This window comes from Canis lupus, chromosome 14, assembly GCF_003254725.2.
Source record: "Canis lupus dingo isolate Sandy chromosome 14, ASM325472v2, whole genome shotgun sequence".
NCBI lineage: Eukaryota > Metazoa > Chordata > Mammalia > Carnivora > Canidae > Canis > Canis lupus.
Genome location: NC_064256.1, coordinates 11,640,412 through 11,668,373, shown reverse-complemented (window position 1 = coordinate 11,668,373; position 27,962 = coordinate 11,640,412). Strand labels below are relative to the sequence as shown.

At 33.6% G+C, this 27,962-nt stretch overlaps 1 protein-coding gene and 1 long non-coding RNA gene across 4 annotated transcripts in view; one reads left to right on the top strand and one right to left on the bottom strand.

The window, feature by feature from the left end:
* Nucleotides 1–3,652: 3,652 nt before the first annotated feature.
* The window catches only part of WASL (WASP like actin nucleation promoting factor), a 72,929-nt gene continuing 48,619 nt past the window's right edge, over nt 3,653–27,962 (bottom strand). For 2 of the 3 annotated variants that reach the window (XM_025471520.3, XM_035698332.2), the window contains exons 5-11: nt 27,675–27,698; nt 20,959–21,127; nt 19,864–19,906; nt 18,290–18,443; nt 12,565–13,085; nt 8,778–8,886; nt 3,653–6,269 (exon numbers count right to left, since the gene is read on the bottom strand). In XM_025471520.3, coding sequence (XP_025327305.1) covers nt 6,208–6,269; nt 8,778–8,886; nt 12,565–13,085; nt 18,290–18,443; nt 19,864–19,906; nt 20,959–21,127; nt 27,675–27,698 — 1,082 coding nt within the window. In that variant the 3' untranslated portion in view covers nt 3,653–6,207. The remainder of the gene's footprint in view (nt 6,270–8,777; nt 8,887–12,564; nt 13,086–18,289; nt 18,444–19,863; nt 19,907–20,958; nt 21,128–27,674; nt 27,699–27,962) is intronic. The other variant, XM_049093477.1, reaches the window with a different exon arrangement.
* LOC118350552 (uncharacterized) lies at nt 12,105–18,296 on the top strand. Its single transcript, XR_004804519.2, has 3 exons — nt 12,105–12,175; nt 17,275–17,412; nt 17,962–18,296. It is a non-coding gene; the product is annotated as an uncharacterized LOC118350552 (long non-coding RNA).

The following is a 27,962-nucleotide window of genomic DNA, read 5'->3' as shown; positions in this document are numbered from 1 at the left end:
GAATCAACTCAAATTTCCTAAATATTTTTAAGCAGCAGGTCCTTACAAACATATTCTATAGCTTCCAAGCATTCAACCAGGGACAAAGCAAGACCACTGAAATAGAACCATAACGTGCATGCTCTACTTACCAGTGGCTTAGAAAGAAAATGGTTGCGATTCTAGGATTATGCTTATTAAATCAGACTCTTTCATAATTCCATAATTGTTCATGTTAACTACATCACAGCCTTTGGCAAATATCCACGGCAAAGTTCAGAGAAATCTTTTAAAAAAGGAAAAACAGTTGAATTCTCCATTTGAAGACTGATGTAGATGGAGTTTTAGCTGAATATACAATTAAGAAAAAGCTGGCCCCTCTGCATTTATAGCCTTTTTTTTAAATAAAAAAAATTTTTTGAAGATGTCATTTTAGAAAGAGAGAGAGAGAGGACACAGGAGTGGGAGGGCCAGAGCGAGAAGGAGAGAGAATCTCAAGCAGACTCTGAGATGAGAGTGCCTGAAATCATGACCTGAGCCAAAATCAAGAGTCAGACACTTAAACAACTGGGCCACCTCGGTACGCCTGTTTCCTTGCTTAATAAATAAACAAAAGCCAAACATCCGATTTCATCAGCTTCTTAACTAGTTATCACTTTCCAAAATGAAGATTTTGACACACTCCATTTTACTTGCTGAATGTTTTCCCAACTCCAAAGACAAAAAGTCTGCTTGCAAAAACGAATTCTCCTTTCTATTCTCTGCCTCCTTAGACTTCCACCCTAACAAAAAAGTAAATAAATAAAATAAAGGTTGTTTCTTCTTAGAGACAGAAGCTGATTTAAGGAGCTAGATCCTTAACAGATCACTATAGAATTGAGACATGAACAAAGGCTTTGCTTAGGTCTCCCTATAGTTAACTGGGGATGATGATGCCTTTTCCTTTCAATTTGTTTCTTTCAACACCACAAGCACTGGAATATAAGCTTTATTTTCCTGGGGTTTTTTTTTTTTTTTTTTTTCCAGTAAGGGTGAAATACACGCCACTAAATTAGAATCTCCCCTCTCTCACTAATAAGAAAACCAGGAAGTTGGATTGAAAGTGTTCAGTTTGTCCTTGATCTCTTGGAAGAACTCCCAGTCTTTAAATTCACACTGCAGCTGTTGACTGAAAATTATACAGAAAGATTAATACGTTCTCAAACTAATTTTCTGTCAGGCAAGTTGAGTGCTAAAGGCTTACAAAATACTTATGTCTAAATAAAGGCAATACCCTGTTACATCCATAGGAAACTAACACAAATAATTTGAGTGTAGAAAATAAAGCTCAATTTTATTTTAACCCAGTACTAAATGACAAGAGTGTCCTGTGATGACCGAATGCTTGGACAATGTAGGGTGTCCACCATCACTGAGCCAAAATACAATCACATGCTTCAGAGTCAGAGGCCGACTCCTCAAAGCAAGCCAGCTTTCCCAGCAGAGAGGGGAACAGGATGCTGGTGGCTTCTATCAACACCCAGATGGCAAATGAGAAAGAGTGAAATTTATAGCCATAAATCTTTCAGGAACAAAGTAAATCTGTAATTTATTCATAATTTAAGAATAAATACAGAGGGACCCCTGGGTGGCTCTGTGGTTGAGCGTCTGCCTTCAACTCAGGGCCTGATCCCGGGATCTAGGATCGAGTCCCACATTGGGCTCCTTGCAAGAAGCCTGCTTCTTCCTCTGCCTGGGTCTCTCTCTCTCTGCCTCTCATGAATAAATAAAATCTTAAAAAAAAAAAAAAAAAAAACCTTTTTAAATCTTAAAAAAAAAAAATCTTAAAAACGAGGATAATACAGTATTGTGGTGCATGAAAAAAAACAACCGAACTAGTAGTCAGATCTGAATTCTAGTATAGCTCCTTCTAACATCAGGCTTGCCCCTCTACTATTGAAGAGAGTTGCTTTGATGAAACTCAGCTGTCTTTCAGCTGTGAAATGAGTATTTTAGATTTGAGGAAGGGAAATCTACTTTATTACAATTATATTTTAATGTCCATTATCTATTTAGTCTTAATACACAATTGTTTAAATATGATGATATTGATGCTTAAAACTTCTTAGAATCGGGTTTGGATGAAAATCCCCACACATCTAGCCATAATCGAGATAAAAGTGAATTTAGGTCAAGACATGCCAACCAGTCCAAGACAGAAAGCAATGTCAGTATGATACCTGGAACTTCCAGTTCCATAATGTAATTTGATACTGCTAAAATGCAACTTCCTCTTGAAAATTTTAAAAAATTTCTTACTAAAATGTAAGAAATTTTTGTGGTTGTTAAAAAATTAAAGGACTTCAAAATACTAGAAATTCCCCAATACGCAAATATTTGACTAACCTGAAACCACATATAAGCTACTGTTACATTTTACTCAAAATGATTGTGTGCAATTCAGATCTTGATATGTCAATCCTGATGGTGGTACATACGACCAATTTAGATTTACACTGGGCTTGTGTGAAATTAAATATGGCAGCAATAGTTAGGATGACCACTGATATATATTAAAAAAAAAAAAAAGCTACAGCTGATTTATGTAGACATGTTTTGTTATAAAGCCAAAATTTTCAATGGACTCCTTCATGCAAGGATACCACATAGCACATGTAGAAGTAAATGCAGTCGTAGCATTAACTGCAAAGTATGTTCCTTGTCATATTCATAACAGCCAATTTATTATACCTTTTCCCAGTGGGTTCACTAAAAAGCAAAGGTTAAAAAAATCCGTCAATAAAAGACTTAAGAAATTATAGGAGAATGCTGTATTTTGTAGGCAAGACATAACGTCAATAAAAGTGTGCAATGTAAAATTTTTTTTTCATCGAGAATTTTCTATTATACTATAAATAAACTTTATCACTATACTTGTCCTTTAAGAACGCCATTTCTAAAGGAGAGTAAGTTATTTCAGGAATTTCTCCTTTGATTAGATAAATACAATGCGACAAGGGCAATTCTGAGGCATTTGTCTCTCAAAAAAATTTTTTTTAAGTTTGATTAATACATTCTTTAGTGTTCACATTTGCACAGTAGAAACAAATTTTTAATAGAACATATTACTGAAATGTTTAAATTCGGCTAAAGCTCTTAGGAGGCGTTTTGTAGCATCCTACACACTAGATTCCATAACTCAGTTTAATCTTCAGACACCCACTTGTCCCAAAGTCAGTGGCACAAAAAATTCTATTTATCAAAACTGAAGTTCCTGTTTAAAGCTCCATCTTGGATACCATTTATTTAAGTCCCACATGAACTGCTATATTTGGCTTTTACTGAAATGACCAGTAAACTTCAGTTTCACTCGGATTTTAGGGAACTTCAACATTTTTGGTATGCCAAAGAGCTTCAGTTTGACCTTGCAATGTGAATGCTCTGTATACCACAGCAGTGGCTTCCAGGGAGCTGCTGAGCAGCTGTCACGTTTCCCAGCAGAACAGGGTGTAGCATTCTTTTTGCTCACCGTGTTTATTTAATGGCACACTCTCTTGGGGCACGCAGTTTGCTGAAGACTTCGACCATCATCATTCACTGCTGTGTGCCCTTTACTGTAGTCTACAGTAAATAAATGATTTTTTACCCACTTTAGTCTCTTAACAATAAAGAAAAACACAGCTACTTTAATCTATTTGGGTCAAATTAATTTTATTATGCTCCATGATGAATTGCCACCAGTGCAACATCCTACCACTATACATTTCAAAAAAAAATTCACATACTAAACAAAATTTCAGTTGATAAATGGAAATGAATGATTGAAAAGTCTTTATGAATCTCACGCATACAATATGTGGCTAGCTGAAATTGTCTATCACGTAGCATTTAGATATAAAAAGCCTCATGCTAGTTTGTTAAATGCGAAGGCTACCGGACAATCATTTAGCTGCAGTATACACAGGAGGCTTTCAGACAATGCGCAGATACAGTGCTGCCCACAGTGCAAGGTGGTGGAAGGCTGAAACATGCAACCGTTACATCTACAGTGGATTTAATCTTCATGCCTGGACTCAACTCCACTGCTGCTGTGTTTCAACCAATAGTAATTTAGACTTTGTGCAACAATAACAGAAAGCCTTTTTTTTTCTTGAAGAATAAATTCAATTACCTTTAGCAAATTTTATACCCATCTTACATGTTGAAAATTGTGTTTCCAACTCAAAGAATTGATATCCTTTCCTTGGAGCAGCTCCTGATAAATATTTATCACACCGAAGTTAGCTGGAAAACCTTGAATTCCTTGGCCAAAAGTTAAGAGAGATCTTAAATTGGCATACCTTAAGGACCTTTCTAGAATATTTAAAATGTTTTTCATAATGTCAAAAAAAGGGAGGATGTTTAATATTTACTTAAAATAATTATAATGTTCTATTTACCATTTGCACAAATTCCTAACTCTATTGGTTAGTAGTTGTCCAGCCTCATCCACACCAGACTCAGCGTCACTGAGTTCAAGCCACAATAAAAATGAGAGTAAGCAGAAAAAGGTTTCTAGCAGCAGAGGGCACTGTTTTTGCAAGAAACAAAAAGTCTAGAATCTTTCCCATGTGTTTAAATTACTCTTGCAAGAAAGGTAACATTCTTTGAATAACTTAACTATCTTACTGTACCACTTACTGCTTTCAGGCAACAAAACCTTTTAAATTATTTCTTATGATAACTAGATGCATGATCACTAGAGATTATGTGATAACTGGTTAAAATTCAAGCCATATCTTGCAGGTCCAGCCTGTCAAGATCATGCCAATACTAGATTTTGGTCGGTACAATTCTAGAGAGCTTAATTTTTAGTTGGATATTGTGATTATAGTATTGAAATACATTTGGAACTACATTCTGTGTATGACTCAATGTGAGAAAAATACGTGTCTGTATTTAAATCAGATCATTTCTCTACCTAAAATTTAAAGTAGGTAGGTCTGGTAATTAGCACTATAAATATGAAAACAACCATCTTTAGGCAGATTAGTGTATTGTAGAGAGGCAAGGAAACCCTAACTTTAACACATCATTTAGTATACATAACAAATGTGCAGGTTGTAAAGTTTTATTAAAAAAAAAAGAATCTATCATTCAGTTATGTATTTCAAGAAATATGACACTGGGACCACCAATCTTTTAAGAAAAATGTAACCCTTCACCTGACATTTGACAAAAACCTTGAGAAATTATTTTTAAAAAATTAAATAGGTTCAGCATTACAGTGTTTACCTTTGCCAGCTAGATTCTATTTGTATGGCTGGTATTTCTGAATACCTCAATCCATACACATTACACAATAAAAATAATTCCACATCATTTTTATAATGTTCTGATTTTTATAGTATATTTAACTAGATACTGAAGTAACCATAATGTATAGCCTCCTTCAGTTCATGTAGAATATTACCCCAAAAGTCCCCCAAACTGCAAAAACTTAATTGTTTAAGAGTAATACCAAAAATATCTTTAAATTTTTGCTAAAAAGAGCCTGCCACATTTGCTATAGCATAAAAATAATCTCAGTCAAGTAAAGGTATGCAAGGTCTCCTTATGATTCCAGCCTCCAAATACCACTTCTGTACAAGAACAGGCAATATTGTTGTAAGAGGTGTGTCACTAATTTTCCCGACTAGTGTCTCTGTAGTGACATAATGTAGAGCATACTGCTACAACTTAAAAAACTCCATCAGTGTAGTGATGTCTAGAGAACTGTGCAATGTGTCAGCTTCAACATTCATGTAGCATGGTGTTCAAAATGAAGGGGCTAAATAAACTAAGGTCTGTATCACTTAAAAAAGAATGTAGTGCTATACTAGATTTTAATAAGAAAATTTAGGTACAGAAAAAGTAGGGTATGAAAATAGTGTTTTCCTTCTGGCATTATAACTAAATTACATTAAGGTTTTTGTCAGTCTCACGTATAATATTTAAACTCCCCTGCTGATGGAATGAAAAATATTCACAAATTAAGTGAGCATCCTGGTGTAAACTTGCACACAATAACAGGGAGTAGCTTTGTAGAGGATTTTGACAAACCTTTACAGATTAAATGAGGTATTGCACAGATTAATAAAAAAAAGCAAAAAAGGCAACAAAAATATACAGCAAATTGGTAGAACATTTACATGATAATTTTACAGAACCCATAGACAGAAAGTAGTGTTTAGTATTTCACCTTAAAAATATATATATATAATATATAGATCAGTCTTCCCATTCATCATCATCCTCAAAATCTTCTTCATCATCTTCATCCTCATCTTCATCTAGAAGAAAATCATCAAGATAAATAATCTAAACATATATATATATAAATAAAATAACATTACATGATTCTTGGATGATTTCTCCAATTATTTAATTTCTGAAATAAAGCCATTCGATTTCTGGAGGAATCTGGTTACTAGGACAACTTAAGATGAAACAAATAAAATACACCTAAACAGTATTATGGTCAGTTGAAGATTACAATAGGAGTTAGAAGACTTGGATTCTAATTCCTTAGTAAATATGTAACAAATTTCAACCAGTGCTTCTTATGTGTAAACCCACATTTAGGTTGGCCTCTGAATTTTCACATATCTCAAATAAGAAATGCCCCTTTAATAACTACCTTTAAAGAAAATTTGTAAAAAATAAACCTGACAAGATTGTTCAGCTACCAGTTCCTGCTATAATTCCAGGAATAGGCAGGAAACTCACTGACACTAAGCCACTAAGGAAACACAGCAGGCAGTTCAAAAGCCAGCCTCTCTTCCTACCCTCCCTCCTATTCTCTCCTGAACCCAACGACATTGGTCTTTCCAGGTCACCAATGACCTACTGTTGCTAAAGCTAAAGCTCAATTTTCTGTTCTCATTATCTTGACCGATCACACACATTTGACTCAGATCGTCACTCCATCCTCGTTCCAACACTTCATGTATCTTCTAAGACAATACACTCTCCAGCCTTCAGACCTTATTACACCTTCTTTCCCCTTTTACATCCACTTCTTTAATGATCCCAGCCAGTTCTGTAACTTTAAATACCTCACCTATTTTAACAGCAGGTAAATTTATATTAACAGTCCAGACCTTGCCCTTCGATTCCAGGCTCATAACCAAATGCCTGTACAACATCTACATTTGAATTTTTAGTAAGTATCTCAAATTCAATATTAAAAAAAAAAAAAAAAAACCTCCTGATATTTCCTCTCAAACCTTCACTCCTTTCATGCTCATGTCAAAAATCTTGGGGAGTTATCCTTCACTCCTTTTTTCCAAACCTCACTTCCAATCCATCAGCAAACCCAAAGATCTCCAGATTCAAAATATTTCAAGCATCCAACCCCTGCTCACTGGTGCTACCAATCTGATTCAAACCTCTACTGTCTCTTTCCTGGCTCGTTGCCATTCTTCTGCTAAGGACCTTTCAGTGGCCTCCCATGACACTCATGGCCTCCAAAGCCTCACTACTGGCTTCCTACTACCTCTCACACTTCATTACTTTACTGTTCTTTCCCTCCCTTCCTTACTCAGCCATACTGACCTTACTAATGTTCCTAAACCTTAGGGACTTTGCACTTGCTGTTCTTTCCACCTGAATGAACATGTTTTCTACATGGTTTACTCCCTGAACTCCTTCTGGTCTTCTTGCAAATGTCCCATCAGTTATTAGGCCTCATCCTATTTCAAAATGAACTTCCCTCACACATCTTAGAAGTCCCTATATCTCCCTTTTCTGCTTAATTTTTGTCCTCAGTACATAATCATCACTTACCATGTATTTTTCTAACTTAATTTTACTGTTTGTCTCTCACTGGAATGCATGCTCTATGAAGGCCAGGATTTTTGTTTTTTGTTTTTTTAATTCCACGATAAATATTTGTGGAATGAACTAGCCTATTCTATCTTTATTACATAGTATGAGAAGAAAGAGGTCTATTTAAGGAAAACAAATATTGGTAACAGATCCTAGATATCCACATCCTTACAGAGAAACAAAGAGAAGAAAAATGACATTTACTGAGCACCTACTATGTGCTATGTAATCTGCTGGTTACTTACATATTATTTTATTCTTCATATCAATCATGATTCATGAATTCTCTCCATACAACATGTAAGAAAACTGAGGTCCACAGAAAGTAAATAATAGATTAATATGAATAAAGAACTAATTCTGGTCCATCATGCTGGGTAAGCTCTTTAGTAAACCTCAAGTATTACATCAGCAAGACCCACTGCTTTCTCTTTTGAAAGGAATATTCACTTATATGGTGGTGCACATATGCTTAATACTGGCCTCAGAATAGGGACTAGTTTATTCAAATAAACTTTTTAAGAAATCCCAAAAAAGAAGACACAAAAAACTTTTAAGATTCGTTAGCAAATCCCAGAAAACCAGTTTCTCAGCCCTGACTCTCACAAATTATGGGAACTTGAATTTCTCATGTCACAAGAATGTCACAGGAATGAAATCCAGAATCTCAAGCCTCGTTTAGAAGTTTGCCAGGCATTTTATTAGTATTTCTGATATAGGAGATGAAATTGCCATTTTTCTTAAGTCGTTCTTCCAATTTATGGTTATGGCTATGGTGTCCTGGAACTCATTAGGCTTCAGATAGATTAGTCACAGTGGCAACAACTTTTAAAAATTTGCCCTAAAATCCACATCAGTGTTACTCAAAAGCAGGGAAAAAGCTAACAGACTATAACAACAACAACAACAATAAATAGAAAATAGAACTTCAAATATTAAAATTAAATATACATATACACATGAAAATATACCTGAAGAATGAATGGCTTTGCTCCTTTTCTGCATTACTTCCATTAATGCACCCACAATTCCTGAAGTGGGTGCAGGTGTTGGTGGTGTAGATTCTTGGCCATCAGATACCTTGGGGAAAAAAAGTTAGCAAAATTTAAAAATAAATTCTTAGCAAAAAATTTTTGTCTCCAAAGTCTTACTTTTTTAGAATCACTTCCTATTAAAAAAAAAAAAAAGAGCAAATAAGCAAATGACAGGATTAACTAAGTTAAGAAGAAATAAATTGCTGTCTTAAAATAATTATTCAAGGTATATTTCATTCTCCTTAATGTATAAAGCCACCAACATATTTTATAATTTAGAATAACAAACCTTTCCCTAAATAATACTTGCCCTTACAGCTGGATTATTTCTGTTCATTTTCATTTTAGTACACAAAGCCTTAGCTGATGAAACTTTAAAACTATTATCAAGGAATATCATTTTATAAAACTATGATACCCAGATTCCTGGAGTTGTTAGGTGAGAAGGACACTTAAGATGTCTAAGAGCAACTGAAGAGACTTCTGCTCTCCTAGGAAAACTCAGCTTTACTCACAAGCTTTATAACTTTATATACTTACATTCATACCTCATATGATATTAATATGTAACATTACACACACATATGTGTGTGTGTGTCTGTGTATGTGTATATATAAGCTTTAACTCAAAATAAACTTTCCTTCTCATAGCACAGAACTTCTCTTCAAAGAGGTCAGTTAGGTTAGGTAGCTTTCAAAATGTACCTACCTCACAAGGCTTGAACCAACTATCCCTAACTAAAGTACTTCTATCTAGTATAAACTACATTCAAGGGGGAAAAAAATATCAACCTCAAGGGGTCTCATTAAAATCTAATTTCTGTAAATAATATTCTCTGATCTTAACTCTCATTTAAAAAGAGAGAATACAGGACTCTGTAGAGATTCAGGAAAAAAAAATTTCAGAAGTACTGCTCTAAGTGTACTTTAACTAAACTGAGCAATAATTTATACAAAATACTTATTTTGTTTATTTTGTCTCTGGAATTATATTACTTATATAAAGGTAGAATACTGGTATAATTAAAAATGAATAATAAATATAAATAATAAATATAAATATAAATAATAGTGAAAGGGAATATAAGGGAAGGGAGAAGAAATGTGTGGGAAATATCAGAAAGGGAGACAGAACATAAAGACTCCTAACTCTGGGAAACGAACTAGGGGTGGTGGAAGGGGAGGAGGGCGGGGGATGGGGGTGAGTGGGTGACAGGCACTGAGGGGGACACTTGACGGGATAAGCACTGGGTGTTATTCTGTATGTTGGTAAATTGAACACCAATAAAAATTATTTTATTAAAAAAATGAAATCATACAGTTGTTTCAATTCTAAATCATTTTCAAAAGAAAAAGAATTTTCTTAGGGCAAACTTTTTATTTTGGTCTTTACAACTTTTCTAATACTACTACTTGTCTTTCTGGACTTACAGATCTTTTTCTTTTAAAAATATTCAAAGTAATTCTCCATAAGATACTGACTCATTCATTAGTATTTAGGTGTTGGCCTCATGTCAGCAGAAGGCCATCAAAGGAGTGCGGCAGCCATAGGCAGAAAGACGCCCTTGAAGAAGCTGGCAATACCAAGCATGGCATGGGTAGCACGGTAGGAGCACAACACTACCATAAATACGTCTTCTAAAGCACTGACTTGGACACAGTGCTGTTTAGGTACTGTGAACATGGAATTCAAAATATATGTAAGTGAATACCTATACACTTTCTGTCAGCTCTTTAAGTAAATCTGATCTTATGCTAGTCATTTTCATCACTGAATAAATGATTTATATAGACAGTTTAAAGAAACACAGAGAAATTTCAACCACAGAATGGTTTCTTAAAAAATGAAATAAAATTATGGTCTCAGATCACATATATAATATGCTAATAATTTACTGACTTATGCCCTTTAGGATATTACTCTGCAGCTAATTTTTTTAAAAAGTGATTATTTAGGGTAAGGATGGCCTATGCTTAGAATGGAACACATTTTTCTCTCTAAAAAATGTAGAGATCTACTTACAAGGTGTTTTGGGCAGGGAGAGAGTGGGATGGGATGGGATGGGATGGGAAGAAGTAATGACAGGGAAAATTAATAGGGAATTTAATTCAGCAACTTTTTAAATTAGGAAAAGATGACATGGGATGTGATTTTAAAAAGAGAACACAACTTCATTAAAAATAACAACTTATTAGTCTCAGTAAATGAGAAAAAGAAATAAAAGGTGATTGTGGAAGAGAGAGAAAATAGTAAAGAAAAACAAAAAGGGAAGTTAAGAGTGGCAGATATGGGAATGAGTGACACGGCGGGAGGGGGCACAGATTCTAAGCTACACACTGAAAATGACTCCATTAAAACCTGTTACTCACCTTGGCTGTGGTCATTTTGACACTAATTCTTCCCACTAACAACTATTCAAAATTCTTCAACTGTTCCTGAGAAACCTTTAGTCTAAACTAAAGGGGGAGAGGGAACAGAGACGGCTGCTCACAGGTGGATCACCTGGCAGAAAAAGCTCTAGATACACTCTAAAGAGAGTTTTTAAAATCTGTGCTATGTCAATGTTTAGATGTTTTCATTCAATTAGCTGTGTTCCGTATCCATCATTCTCTTCCTAGCCAAAGCTCTGGAGATTTAGAAAGTTACCATAATTCTCTACGTCACAAAATAATTTTCTATTAAAATCTCCTTCTTTCATCTTCATTTACTCCATAGAAGAACTACCGTCCATACTCATCTGAAGCCCCACAGAGCAAATGTTCCTGTTGGAACTAACAGACTACATGTACCCTGAAGGAAGTATGTAAATATAGGCAGTTTAGGTTCTAGAAAAGGGGTCAGCAAACTGCCATGGGCCACATCTAGTCTGTCCTATTTCTGTGGAACTTTTTCAAGTAAACAATTAGTTCTACATTTTTAAATGGCTAGAAGAAGATCAAAAGAAGAATATTTGTGACATGTGAGAATTACATGTAATTCAAATTTCAGTGTCCCTAAATAAGCTTTATAGAACACAATCATGCCCATTTGATTAGGCACTGTCTATGCTGTTGCTTTTATGGCTCAACAGTAGAAATGAGTAGTTGTGACAGAGACCCACATAGCCTGCAAGCCTAAAATATTTATATGTGGTCCTTAAAAAAAACAAACAAACAAACAAACAAAAAAACCCATTTTGCCAACTTCTGCCTCACCCAGTACAGAGATTCCAAAATTATCTACTACCACGATCGAAAATTCTATTAGAACTCTTTCAATTCTCTGCAGAACCGGATTCCCTACTAATCTAAATTTCAGAACACAGGAACTTTAGAATACATTAGTTTCCATAAAGGTAATTAATGGTTTGAACTTACCAAGGTATTTGTAATTCGTTAAAGGCAGGGCTTACTTCACGGTTTAAAGATTTTTCTTTAAATTTAGAGTAAATTTTATTCAGAAGTGAAGCAAACACGTTGTAATATTCCCCTTACATGAAGTTCTAAAACAGGCATGAGGGAACTTTTTCTGGGGTGATATTTTGATTACAAAAGTATGGGTTACACAAGAGTAGGTATCAATGTGTGTGTTTGATGGTATGTAAAACTATCAGAAATTCAAAGGGTTACATGAATACCAAGAGAAAGAGCAGAAAGTGAATTAAAGACTTTCCAAGTTGTCTTATAAATTACTTTAAAATTCCATAAGACAGATAGTCTAAACTGAAAGGTACAGTTTACTTACAGATTTCAGCTGAATACCCTGTCGTATCTGGTCTAAAAGTGCATCCCTTCCAGAGCAGGATACCGGTCGACTGTTTTGTTCCACTTTTTTTAGCTGAGCACCCTCTCTAATTTGATCTAAGAGAGCTGCTTTGCTTCCTGCAGGAGTTGGAACTTGATGGTCACCATCAGAAGGGAGGCCAGGGGGAGGTGGTGGCCCCGGGGGAGGTGGAGGTGGTGGTGGAGGGGGTGGTGCCGCTGACCCCGCCAATGACAGGGGTGGAGGCGGTGGTGGAGGCCCTGATGGTGCTGAGGAGGGAAGGGCTGGAGGCGGAGGAGGGTACATCCTATTTGGTGGCGGCGGAGGGACTCCTACACCTGGCCTGGACGGAGGCGGTGGTGGTGGTGCAGCTGTGGGAGCTCTAGAAGGTGGTGGTGGAGGAGCGCCTCTCCCCCGGGCAGGAGGGGGAGGAGGGCCGGAACTATGTGGAGGCGGGGGCGGAGGTGGCGGCCCTCCCCTAGAGGGTGGTGGAGGAGGTGGTGCTGAAATAGAAACAGAAAAAAGAAAGCATGCTTTTTCCCTCCACAAACATCATACTGAAAAAAAAAAAAACAAACTTACTTCAATGTGTATAAAAAAATGATACAAGAAAAAGAAAGGACTCATCTTTGCATTTTATTTGACAAAGTTGGTGAGCACAGATGATACAATTCTATTTAGAAATACTCAACTAAAGATCATCTTTTTGTTTCTTAGCTAAGACTGTAGAATTCGGATTTTAGGAATCAGCACCACTTCTGACAGTAAAGGAATAAACACTTTCTTATATAATAACAAAAATATCACAACAAAATTAAACAGTTTGGTCAATTAGTCTTATTTAACATTTTAATAAAAATGGGTACCTTCCCTCTTTAAAGAATCGAGTTCTTTTCGTTATTTTATAAAATTAATTTACACTCAGAATTAAATAGCTGATGTAGCATAACCTATTAGAATTTATTCAAGTTAATCTGAGCTAAACCCAAATTGAATATTTTTCTTTTAAAAGTTAAACCTTTGCCACCTTGTTTATATTTTGTCTTATATTTTCTAAAAAAATAAAATATATATACTATAATATATAATAATATATATAATATTCTGTATTTCTATACAATGGTAATTCTAGTGATGGCAGTAAGGGAGTTTGGTTGCTCTGGTAAAATATTCAACTATTTATTCAGGAGACACAATTAACTATTAATACATTAACTGAGAACTTCTACACACTGAAAAGCTGAATTAAAGTTATTAATAAAAATTAACATTCTAGAATTAATGATATTCATGTTCTTTTTCTACTTACGTAAAAATGTAAGATACACTAAGGAAACAAATTCAAAGTACATTTATTACATTTCTGGAGGCATGATTTTACCAACAGTATACACAAATTTAGATAATAATGAACTTCATTATTTTTCCATTCATTTAAAGACTGGATAGAAAAATTAACTATTTTAGAAAAAATAACTATTTTAGGAGTAGAGAAATCCTAGAATTCATAAAAACTATGTATATTTACTGATATAAACTATATTAGTGATGGGTAGTTCTACAATCTTACAAAATACAAATACCAACCTTAATTACAAATAATAACAACTACCTTTAGATGTTCAATAATACAGTGATATCAGAGAGGAGGGATAAAACCCTCATTTCAAAGGAAATAAAATGGTATCTTCCAATTTAATTTGGGACAGTCATGGGAAACATGCTATAAAAACATGCTATCAAAAATAATCATAAAAATTAGATAATATAGGCAGAAAGACCAATACTCACAGGGTATTGTCTCCTTGCATATAAACTTTTTTTTTTTAAGATTTTTAATTTATTTATTCATGAGAGACACAGAGAGAGAGAGGCAGAGACATAGGCAGAGGGAGAAGCAGGCTCCATGCAGGGAGCCGGATATGGGACTTGATCCTGGGACACCGGGACCCCACCCTGAGCTGAAGGCAGATGCTCAACCACTGAGCCACCCAGGCGTCCCACCTTGCATATAAAATTTTAAAAGTGGAAATAATATCTATCTGCAAACAGGAGGGTTCCCCTACTTAAATGTCCCCCATCACAGGGTAAAGGTCCTATGATTTACAATTCAAGGCACACTGGAGGTCTCAGTGTTGCAGCTAAGATTTGCTCGATTTTCTCACTGGATCCAAAGTGAGGAGACTTACTAAACTTGTTACAAGCAAAAGTCCTTTTCTAACATATTTTGTAATATAAGAGCAAAACCAGGAGGATACGACATAAATATATTATGTATACTCTGAATAGGACAGTACATTAAAGCTTTCAAGCAATTTTAATCAGTCTAAGGTTTATATTTCAAATATGATTTACTTGTTTGTTAATCAAGAGGAAAACACCTACCCTATCCTTCTATAAAAAGCATTACTAAATCATTTCTCATGGGCTCACTGAGAACTCTGGATCTACAATCTTTTATATGTAAAATGATATATTTCTTCAATAGAGAGAATAAAGATTCTTTCAAACTTCCAGTAAATACATTTATTGGAATAATCTGGGCTCTAGCTATTACTCATTTAAATAGACATTAAACCATTGCCTAGGGAAAAGGGAAGACTTAATTGATTGTGAGTAAATTATTAACTGCATCCAGTTTGGGTAGAGCACAAGTTCAGCATTTCTATTATCTTGAAAAATGACTGGAAATGGTCTCTATATTTTTATGACAAAAAGCTGTATTACCAACTTTCTATTTTTATATAATATGTATTATTTCTACATAAAAAGTATGTGAAAAACATGCCATATCCCAACATAAAAATGTGAAAGAATTAAAAAGGATAGGACAGAACAGATGGCACAAATGTGAGTTAGACATTTACAAGCACAAAAATGCTTGCTAAGCAGACACCACACACACCAAGAGAAAATCTGATGGCCTATAGACTTGCAAAACTTTTAAGTCACCACAAACACCAGAATCAGATGACAATAGTTCTTAGATTTCTCAAAAGGAAATAAAGTGAAAAGCATGAAACAAAGGTTACAACAAATAAAACTTACTATCAAAATTTAGTTAAAAAGGAAGAAAAACTGATGATTATTGTCTTGATGTTATACTACAAAAAAAGCTCACATACTTAAAAATATTATTGCAAATCAACATTAAGAATATAGAGCTCTCTAGATATTTGATATTTACAGGAATTCTAAGCAGAAACTATAAAGCAATATAACTAACATTTAAAAGAAATATAGTATTACAGAAATCGGGAAACTAAAAGAACTGCTCTCATGCACTCTCATCAAAGTAAAGCAAACAGAAAAATGCTATTCAACATAAATTTAAATTTATGAGAATACCAACAACTCCCTGAGTAGACATTTATAGAACTGTGTATTTATATCTAATACCCCCTCCCTGACCCAAATTCATGTAAAAATCTAAGTATATATTTATTTAGGTTACTCAAATAATGCCAAATGTGAAAAACAATCCCTAGGAATAAGTATAATAAGCAAAAATAAAACCAGTGGTGCTATGGGTAAGAGGGGTTTTTTAAAAATCCAGATGAAATAGGAGTTCTGACTCATACAGAAATAAATTTTCTCTTTACTTTAGCCTCTATATGGCAAAAACATTCATTTGAGTAGAGGGCAAATAATCTCACTGGATATTAGCTTTGGAAGCAGGATAAATGAACTCTTAACTTCTTTGAAAATAAACATATCAAAGCATGCATAATTTAGAGTACTGGGCCAAATAACATTCCACATACAACCACTCCATTGTGATTGACCTATATAGCATATTATTACGAATTAATGGTCTTCAAACAATTGCAAAGACACACAAAAAACATGTTGGAAATCACAAGTCTACTACTTTTAAAAATCTGATTACATAATTTTACAAAACAAATTTCAAGAGATTTGATTCAGTAGATTTTACAAAGTATATATAATTTTTTTAATAGAATGTATTAAGACAACTTCATAAATTTCTTTTTATGCTTCTAAACACATTATATGTTCTGCCTAGAAAACAGTTCCTTAATAAATCATTAGTCTTTTTATTCTTCCTTTTAAAAAACCTTCTATAATGTCATTCTTCGGTATCCAAAAGATTCCACATTGAGAGAGAAGTTCCTGAGTATGAAAAGAATTTAACTTTGTTCCCAAAGCATGTTTTTTTAATGCCTGTATTATTTTTTTGTTTTAGGTAACTGAATTAAGGGAAGACCTTGCTTAAAGCAGCTAGAATAAAAAGCAATCATGATAAAATTTTAAAAACAAATCCAATCACATTAATATAGTCAACTCTTAGTACAGGAATTCAGGTATGACAGCAGGTGTATGCATGACCTACTATATGTCAGGAATGATTTATAAATTTATAGATTCAGAGAGCTCAGAGAGACGCCAGGTGACATTTGATAGAGTAATGTCAAGGTGCGTGGTAACAGTGCACAAAGAGAGAGGCAAGAAACACACTAATAGTAAATGTGACTTACTCTGGGAGCATTTAAAAACAATGGTGCTATGCCCAAGACGTTTTTATTAAAAATCCATAGAATCTGGAAATGTAATTTTTTCAAAAAATAAGATAAATTAGGATCATACTAGTTTCATTAAAACTAACATTGTGTTTCTACAATAGCAATTTTTGACTGTATGCTTGTTTACATATCTGTTTCCACACTACAGTATAAGATTTTTGAGGACAGAAACCTTTTATTTACATCTAAATATCCTGAATGAAAACCAGTGCTGGCATAAAAATGTTTACAGAATATCTGAATTAATGAAAAGACTGAATGAACATCATTAGTGAAAAAGATATAGGTAAGTCAAATACCTAATTTAAAATGACCATTAAATTCTTCAGAAAAATGCTTTAACTAAAGTTTTTGCTCCAGTACATAAAAACTAGGAAGAACAAAAGCAATCTCAAATGAATAAGGTGGCAAAAAGATGATGCTCATACTGAAAAATTTAGTTATTGAGTTTGTATTTTATTGTGGTAATTATTAAGACACAACTAAAATACAAGGTGCTTTAAATAAAATATCAGATCTTAAAAGGATGCAAATTGTATTCTCAAGGTATTAAATGACAAAGTTTATACTTCATCAAGAAAAAAATGTATTTCAAATTAAACAGGTTTTCATTATTTATTTCTGAAAATACTTATACATCACTGACTAGACAATGATTATTTTTAAATTACTACTTCTGAGCTGTAATAAAAACAACTTTAATGGTGGTTTCTAAGGTTCATTAAGTAAAATACTAGGCAGCTATAATTTTTTATTCTAAAATAGAATAGTCAAAAGATTTTGTATGGATATTCATGAATTTAATATAAGACTTCTTAAAATTTTTTTTACGTAGGCTATATACCCAGCATGGGGCTTGAACTCAACCTAGAAATCAAGATCTGAGCTGGTATCAGAGTCCGATGCTTAACTGACTGAGCCACACAGTTGCCACCAGGTACCCAATGTAAGACTTTTTAATATTTAAGAAGAAAAATCTTATCAAATTTTTTGGTTACAGCAAAATAATGCAAAGCAGCCAGACCAAACTACTTATCTAAAATTTTAGTATTTTGCTTAAGGAAAGTTCACATGAGTATGTGTAGCTGTCTTCCATGAAACTGACTTCAAAAGATTCACAAGAAAAAAAAGATTAGAATGCCTCAATAGAAAAAAAATATTACCTTGCCTTCGTAGTTCATTCTTAACAGCTTCTACACCTCCTGTTTTTTCAATGAAGTCATATATAACTTTTGATGTTTCTCGGTCTTTAAGTTGTGCCTCTGAGATTCCACACAAATCAAAAAGATTCTTCAATTCTGGATCCAAATTATTCAGCTACAACAGATAAAATAACTATTAACTATAAAATGTATCCCAATTTTTAAAAAATTAGCACATGATCACATTCAAATTTAGTTCTCACCTGTGCCCTCTATAAAATTATTTTAAATTTATATATTTTTAACATGGATTATTTATAAGCCAACTAAACTCCCTTATTTAAAAAAAAATAAAAAAGATAAGAACAAAGAATAATTTTTTCCCTTTTTGTTCCCTATCTTCAAAAAGAAGGAATCTATCTCACTCATTCATGATTAAGATATCTCTCCTATTTCTAAATAAGACTTAAATATAAACACAAATTTAAAAAATAAATCAACTTGAAAATTTGAGGAAAGGGCCTCCTTACAACCTCAGCATCCTGTACAGAGCCCAACACAAAGAAGCATTCAATAAATGTGGAGTTAACATTGCAGTTATAACAAAAATAACCAGAAGGATTTCTGCCCCCAATCACAAATCATATTTCTCTTCAAAATAATTTTCCCAAACCTAGATTATCAGTCAAATGGGAAAAACATATTACTTAAGCAACCAAAATAGATAAAAATGTTAAAAACACTTATTTTTGCCAGCAGTTTTGCCTACTTTGCTCATGGTACTATAAATTAAATAATGGCAAAAACTGCCATAAAGAATGAAAAGATCTAGATAATTTAATAACTGGATATTCAAAATTTGATTATAGTACTTTCCAGTAATTTGGCATACATTCCCCTAAAATGATCAGTTAGCAGAAATGATTTTCTTCTCTTGGCTTTTAACACCCAAGAATTTTATATCACAGTATATAAGATTATTTATTTATTTGAGAGAGAGAAAGAGAGAACGTCCATGTGCAAGCAGGGAGAGGAGGCAGGGGGAGAGGGAGAGAGAGAACCTTGAGCGGACTCCATGCTGAGCACAGAGCCAACGTGGGATTCAATCTCATGACCCTAAGATCATGACTGGAGTTGAAACCAGGAGTTGGACGTTTAAGCAACTGAGTCACTCAGGTGTCCCTATGTTATAGTATATAAACCAAAGGAGTATAAAACCTTTGTCTAGGGACACCTGGGTGGCTCAGCAGTTAAGTGTCTGCCTTCAGCTCAGGGTGTGATCCTGGTCCCAGGATCAAGTCCCACATCGGGCTCCCTCCATGAAGCCTCTTTCTACCTCTGCCTCTATGTGTCTCTCGTGAATAAATAAAATCTTTAAAAAAATAAATTAAAAAATAAAATCTTTGTCTTTAGAGACATAGCCATAAATGACAGAACAACACTAAGACTTCCAACCTCAGTGGAATATATACATAAACACATTCAAATAAATGCTAGAACTCACAAAAAAAGAATAATAATAAAAACCTACACAAAGGCCATAGTATTCCCACATATTTAGAGCAATAACATTTATGGCTTGCAAAGACACTTACATCAAAGCCAGTATTCGGATCCCAACCAACATGTCCAATATGCCTAAAGAAGTAGACAAAAAAAATACATATAAATACATAAAGAAAATACATAAAGAACATTTAAAGCATAAAATATATGAAATCCAATCCAACCAATAAATTTTGAGCCTGAACTAATAATTCTCACAGACATACTCATATTCAGGGAAAAACTGTGTGAGGAGTCAGGAGGCCAGGATTCTAGCAGTGGTTCTGCTAAATGAATTTTAACATTTTTGCACAATCTTTCTGAGCATCCATTTCCTCAACTGTCAAACTAACAGAAGAATACAAGCATTATATGAGAGGATGAGAGGATAGTTTTGTAATGAGCTAATGAAATGATGTATTGAAAATGCTTAAAATAGGTCAGATAAATACCAAAGGTTTGATGCCTACTATAAACTAAATGTTTGTGTCCCCTAACAATTCCTATGTTTACCTAATCCCCAATGTGATAGTATTTGGAGGCAAGGATTTAGGGAGGTGATTAGGTTTTGAGAATGGATTTCAGAATGGGATTAGTGCCCTTAAAAAAAAAAAGGGCCCAGGGAGCTCTCCTGCCCTCTTCCAACGTAAGAGGGAGACAGCCAAAAAAACAGCTGTCTATTAACCAAGCAGTGGGGACCTCACCAGACACTAAATTTTGCCTGTCTCTTCTATAGTCTCCAGAACTGTAGAAATAAATTTCTGCTACTTCTAAGCTACTCTGTCTATGGTATTCTGTTATAGCAGCTCAAATGAATTAAGGCAGTGCTTCTAAAAAATTTCCAAATAACATTTATAGGAAAAAAGTAAGAAATCATTATGTCCAACAATTATTTAAAGAAACGACTTCCATCTTTCTTTCCTGACGGGTAGAAAAGTAAATAACTGTAAGATTCATAGAAACTCTAGTGAGCTATAATAGCCTTAAGGGGCGGGGGGGGACTTCCACCAAAATCTATAGTGAAAAAGGTATGCAAATAATACATGTAAGGGTTCTCCCAGAGAGAAAACAAAATTTTCTAATAAGGTAAAACTCAAAAGCAGCAATGAGTATATCAAGATAAGAAAAACAAAAAGAACTCTCACTGGAAATTGCTTGGTGTTCCAATATCTGCCTTGGTTAATCTCTTCTTTTTAGCTTTTCCTTTTTTCTTTTCTTTGGTATGGGAGATGTTATTGACTTGTGGACCATAAAATCTATTGGTTGTGATTTCTGGATTTTTGATGTCAACTGTTGCCATGGGTAGATTAGGACCTGCAAAACAATATGAAAGGGATATAATTTAAGATAACAATTATTATATTAATAATTTATAACAAAAAAAATAATTTATAACAAATATCTTTCTCTGAAGTAGGACCACTTCACATATATATTTAAATTTTGAACTTGCAGGTGAATTTTTTATAAATAAGGATAAAGTACTGCCTAAATTTCAAAAGCCTATCATAAATTCTTAAACACATTAGCATAGATGTTATTTCAAAGCGAACTTATAACACTAAATTTCATTGAAAATATAAATTTTCAGTAAAAATTGAAATTTAATTGGTCTAATGCATTAAATTTTGACTATGATAGCCTCACATGCATCATATTACTTGTTGGTAAAGTGGTATCATATAACAAGAATAATAAAAATTAAAAAGAGCATATACTTTTTAAAAAAATCTGACAAATCTAATCTTATTTCAACTTTATTAGTCCATGAGGGGAAAAATTACTTATACAATTATTACTACTATATTTTCCAAAACTACCACATGTAAGTCCAATAATATTTTCCCTATCAACATATATGCACATTGACCATTATAAGTACAGGGCTTAACAAGATTGAAAAATTCTCAAAACACTAATCTTCCACAAAAATCAACAGTGAAAATATCTCAGCATTTTCATATATTATTTAATAGAACCCTTAGGAGTGACACTAAACATAATATACAAAATCTGTTCTAAATTCACAAAAATATTCTTGGTCTTAAAAGCATGAGAGTCTAAATTAAATGTATTCAATTTAAAAATTCCTTACAAATTTAACTAAATGGTATCACATATTCTGTAGAGTCCACTTTAATATAGGATTCTCTGATAAAACCTCTTAGACTAAATTTCTGAGATGAGTACATTAATGACAACTTTTAAAATGTTGAATAAAATGCAACCAAAATTGCACAGAGAAACAGTTAACACAGCAGGTTTGAGACTGCCATCCTTAGGCTTAAAGGTTTGCTTTGAGCTGGCATCCGGAAAATAGAATTCCAAGAAGGTTTTTATCATTCTCTAAGAAGATGGGCTAGTTGTGCCTCAACTATTTGTGCTAACAATGTACTTAAGGCTAAATGCCTACTTTTTTCTGGGAAACTAGAACCTTGGTATGTGCTAGACAAAGGAGGACTATGTGAAAGTAGCACCCAATAAGCTCGGCACTGAATCCCTACTGAGTTTCTCTTTGGGACATTTCACATGTGTTTTAACAATTTATTAGTGGAAGAATTATGTGCATCCTTTCTGACTCCAATGGAAGAAGATCATGGCAAAGTTGTGTACGGTTTCCCTCAGACCTAACCCTAGGTGTCTTTCCCTTTGTTGATTTTGTTTTATATCCTTTCACTGTTGTGAATCTTTGCCATGAGCACCTCACTTTATGGTTCTATTAAGTTCTTCCAGCAAATCAACCATGGGGTGGTCTTGAGGACTCCTGACACAATCAAAGAATGGCAAACAAAAATCCCAAGAAATTACAGGCTACCCGTACATTAGGTGATAACTAAATGCCAATTTGACTTTAATTCAATTTCACTGAAAACCTCGAATGTAGCTTATTCATTAAATTTACCTGAAAGAACAATGTTTAAATGGGTAAATTATATATAACCCATGTTCTTTCAACTCTATTAAAGATGAAATAGAACTAAAATAAATTTACAAAAGGCATCTTCCACCTTATCGGACAAGTAAACATTTTGGAAAGATTTGTATTTTTAATATCACCAAAATTCAGCTATCTTCCCTTCATATTCGAAGTCTACTTATATGTACGTGTCTAAAAGTTCTATTTGTATTTTCATGTAAAATTCCATGGGAAGTTGCTCATATTGGCAAGAGATAAGGAAACTGTTATTTGAGAAGAATGGATGCTAGTGAATAATATGGACAAGATCATTAAAATGAGCTGATTCAGTCAAGGAATAATAAAAATAACTGGATCAATAATTAAGGATTAGTTGTGCAATACAGAAGGCTAACTGAATAGTTGATATGCTTAGATTTTTCACATTCGTTCAGGTATCAGATTTCAGTGTTTACCGTAGTTTCACAAAGTAAGGGACTTACTGAGAATTCCCAGAATTCAAGTGTTAGAGGATTAAACTGGTGTCATACTCAAAGGCTTATCTACTGATCTGTTTTTACTTCTCATCTTTCCCTTTTTGCCTTCCCTCTAATAATTTAGCTTTACAAATTAGTATCAGCAACACCACCCACAGTAAGATGCTTGCGAATCACTGTTTACTCTTTTATGTTTATACTTAATAGAATTTAAGAAGTAACTTAAGACTTAGAGGAGTATCAGTGAGGCACTCTCCTTATACATTACCAACCCTCCTGAAATAGGTGGTATAAACTATAAAGCAGCAACCAGAATCATCATCCAAAAAAAAAAAAAAAAAACTATTAGTTTTTAGAAAAAAAAATAAAAACATTTTTTATGCCGTTTTAGGTTACATAAAAATTATTATACCATGGATGTTTTAAATGGTAATAGATTTGGGCAAAGTTAAGTTTAGTAGTTGAAATTTCTCGGAAATTTGATAAAGATTCTTGTAAGCCTGATTCACAACTCACTACAGAAAATAATTCAGCTATGTCTAAAGAAAGTTCAAGGCTAAAGAAGACAGGAACCAAACAGAAGTGGTATGCGGAATGAATAATAAAGTTTAACTCACACTGTAGTCAGATTGTTTTTCCCCTCCTCCCCCTACCCCAAAAGGAGATGTGGATATACTGTTACAAGGCTGTCAAGTAGTTTATAAAGTCTTTGAGTTAGCTATTTAGTGTCATTACACATGAATTTCATTAGTATTGGTTAAAACCTTATTTAAGTCTATATAGGAAAATCCAAATTATAGAGATGTACAGAAAATTAACATTATCTGGGAAATTAGAGTGTTTTTCTAAACTTTTCATCTTATAGATGACAACTAAGGATGAGAAGAGTTCAGGTGACACACAATTAGTGACACAAGCAAAGGTGAATTCTGCTACCGTGGTTCCTAGTCCACTACCCTTTCTTTAACTACTACTGTGCTATTTTACACTAAAGTCAAACTATAAGATGATTGATAATGCTAACTTTACCAATGTTATCATATATCACTTCCTTACCAATTAGTTCTCTCAGTTTATATATTTCAACAGTTCATCATTCAATAAATATTTACTAGTAACTTTCAAAATTTAGGAAAAAAGTTTCCTACATAATCAAGAGATTAGGTACTTGGTTATTTCTGTTGATAACAGTCATTTGCTTTAGAATTTGAAGGTGTTCGGAAATACGTTTAAAATGGTGTTCTAGAGCTCAATTAAATATTTGTTTCAAAAGTGACAAACTAAAAGGATTGACAACCTGTGGAGGCCCAGATGTTTTTTTACTAAAGCTTATGGAAGATTTGGTAATGGAGATACTCTTAAATCACTTCTCGTAGAGATTAATTTATTTCATTTATGAAATTATACTTATCCTAAGAACATATACTAAATACATATATAATGGAGGGGGCCTTTTCTTTTCTTCTTTCTTTCTTTCTTTCTTTCTTTCTTTCTTTCTTTCTTTCTTTCTTTCTTTCTCTCTCTCTCTCTCTCTCTCTCTCTCTCTCTCCCCCCTTCTTTCTTTTTTCCAAAAAAAAAAAAACAAAAAAAAAACCCCAAATGAAAAATTACCATCTTCTGGTTAAAGACAACTGTCACAGAAAAGGCTTTTTAATATTTTCACTGAACAGCATTTCTAGTTAATTTTAAAACTAAAAGAACAAACTAAAGTCTTCCCCTTAATTACATAAAAAGCAGAGAACTCTCACCAAGGTAAAATAGTTGAGAAACAGGTGGCCCAGAGGCCTCTGATGTCAAGCAGTCATGAAGCTGAGAACAAATCATTGGAAAGCGTCTAAGCTAAAAGGTGAGACTGACCGATAAAGAAAAAAGAAAGATGTATGAATTAGGAGTTAGTGAGGAAGACACTGAATTGCATTTCAGGAATATATGTTACTTCTACATAAAGTGTCTTTTTAATAGTTACAATTTGAAAAAATCTGCTAAACTGATCATCCAAATGAAGATTTAAGACAAAGCACCTGCATGGACATCGCAAGGTGGTTAAGGTGTCCACTGCACCTCCTAGTTGTGTATCAAATGCAGAAAAGTAATATGCTGTCCTTAAAACAGAGGTCTTCACATAGTGAAGAGAGCAAGACAAATGACTGCACAGCAGGAAAAAATATTAAAATTTCTATTAATAATTATTTCATCCTTTATTGTGTATGTAATATATTAATACCATATTATATGTATATTTTATAAAGAAATATACAAATGCTGGCAACACATGCCATATAATTTTGCCTTTTAATAATACTATTTTTTTAAAATCTCACTTAATGAAAAGAAGTTTGGAATCATTGTGCCAAAAAGTTAAAACTACAAATCTAAAGATTTAAAATCAAGAGTGATCACACAAAAGTAACTCTCTTTGAGTACCTCTCCTACCAGGAGTAATAAAATTGTGAGACTCCACTGACACATAAAGAATATCCAAACTCATGGTGGGGCCTGGGTGGCTCAGTCAGTTAAGTGTCAGACTCTTGGTTTGGGCTCAGGTCATGATCTATCTTATATCTTAGCACAGTCTGCTTGTCCCTCTCTTTCCCTCCCTTCCCCCTCTGCTCCTCCCACTCAGAGCTCCCTCTCCCTCTCAAATAAAATCTTAAAATATATATATATATATACACACACAAACAAATTCTGTGTATTCATGGATTAGGTGCCTCTTCAGAAGTACATTTTATATGTATTGAAAAGATTAAAATTTTGAGAACTCCATAAAGTATTTATATCGTTAACTTTAATTATATTATTTATACAACATCTGCACTTTAAAATCTCAGATTACTTTCTCATACCACTGCTAGGAAGCCTTCCCCATTGGTACTCAATACCACTTGCAGACTGCAGAATAATAAATTCAAAAGGATTAAAATATTGAGCACACAACAAGGGAAAAAATTCTAACACATCGTAAAAGTTCACAGATCAAGGACTTCTGACTCAGCAGCTCCTGTATCCTTTGTCTCTGACATGTATTAGTTGCGTAACTTAAGGCATGTTATTTACCCTTTCCAGGTCTCAGCTCCTCCTTCAAAACCTTATGGATGTAGCATAGTGATTAAGGGGCCAGGCTGTGAAGTTAAGACTTCTTGAGACTGCATCCTGCTCTACCACTTACTAGTTTTGTGATCCTGAACAAGTACCTACCTGTGCCCATTTGCTCTTCTATAAAATGGGGATAATAGCAGCCACTTCATTAGACTGCTGGGCAGTGCCTGGCTGGTAGTAAATAATCATTAAATAGTAGCTGCTATAATTATTGTTGTCATTGTCGTCTTCATGATAACAAGTATTTAGTAAGTACTATGCTAAGTACTTTGATTACTTCTTTTAATCCCCACAGCAGTCCTATTAAGTATTAAAATTTCCATTTAAAGACAAAGTATATAATACCTAGCACAAAGTAAGCCCTACTGGAGGTAGTCATTTTTTTGAAAAATTATAAGGTAAATAATCCAAAACTTAATACAGCAATATTTAGTTCATGTTTTTATAACAGGAAAACAAATTTAAGGACAAAATCAGAAAGCAATATATCTTTTTAAAAGAAACAAACCCTAACAATCACCAATAGTTGTCATAGATTATATGTTTCCCTGAATAATTCATCTAAATTCTGATGAGAGGATGCAAGATGTTTAAAAAAATAATAAAAATAAAAAAGCCTTATTCTCCATTATAATGAAGATTCCTGAAGCAATGATTCCTTACATCCAGAGTCAGGGACCTCATTTAAATGTGATGAAAGCTCCGCATCCTCTACCTTCAGAGAAAATATATACACTTAAAAATTTAGCACACTATTTCAGGGAGGATTTATGAAGTCCAGGATGAGAATCTCTGCCCTAAAGATCTGGGACTTTTCCTTTTCATTTTGGAATTCTGCTTTTACTTTCCAGTATACATGTTTGGCTTTTTTAAAATGAATTCTCAATACCTCAAGTGCTTGCTCATCATCAAATTAAGGAAGGCTATATACAGCTATTATTAGTTTAAAACACACTATTAAAGTCAGTGCTCATTCTTATAGGGGCCAGTTTCATATTACCAGTGTGAAATAATATTTTGAAATAAGAAAAAAACATAAATCTTAACATAGGAAATGAACAAGTTGCTACACAAAATTTACCACCTTTAAGGAAGACATTAAGTCAGGATTATACAGATTCTGAACTTAATCAATCAATACAAAATGAAGATATAATAGTGATCATTACCCTCTCTAGTCCTCCTTCATCCTACAAAAAAGCCAAAGTATAGTATATTTCTAAGAGTCATCTTTGTTATTTCAAAATGACATAATAGTATTTGATGACAGATATTAAACATTAAGTATTAATGTATGATACATGTTTCTAAAGGGATTAAACTACAATCTAAAATCTTCTTGATCAATAATTTGTATCAAAGAGCTTACCATTTGGGGGGTCTCGCCTCTTCTCTGTTTGAAAATAAATTAAAATAGTATTATTAGACATATGTAATACAAACATCAACATAAAAATCAATTAATTCACCTAAATTTGGTCTTATTCCTAAGTCAATGTACAAGTAGTTAAGAAAGGTTTCTCTGAGGAACTGACATCTGAATAAAATGAGAGTGAACATTTTTAAAGGCCCTAAGGAGGAACAGCACGAAGGAACATCATAAAGCCTGGACTGGAGTGAGCCAACAGAAGAGCAAAAGGAGATAAATCAGAAGGAG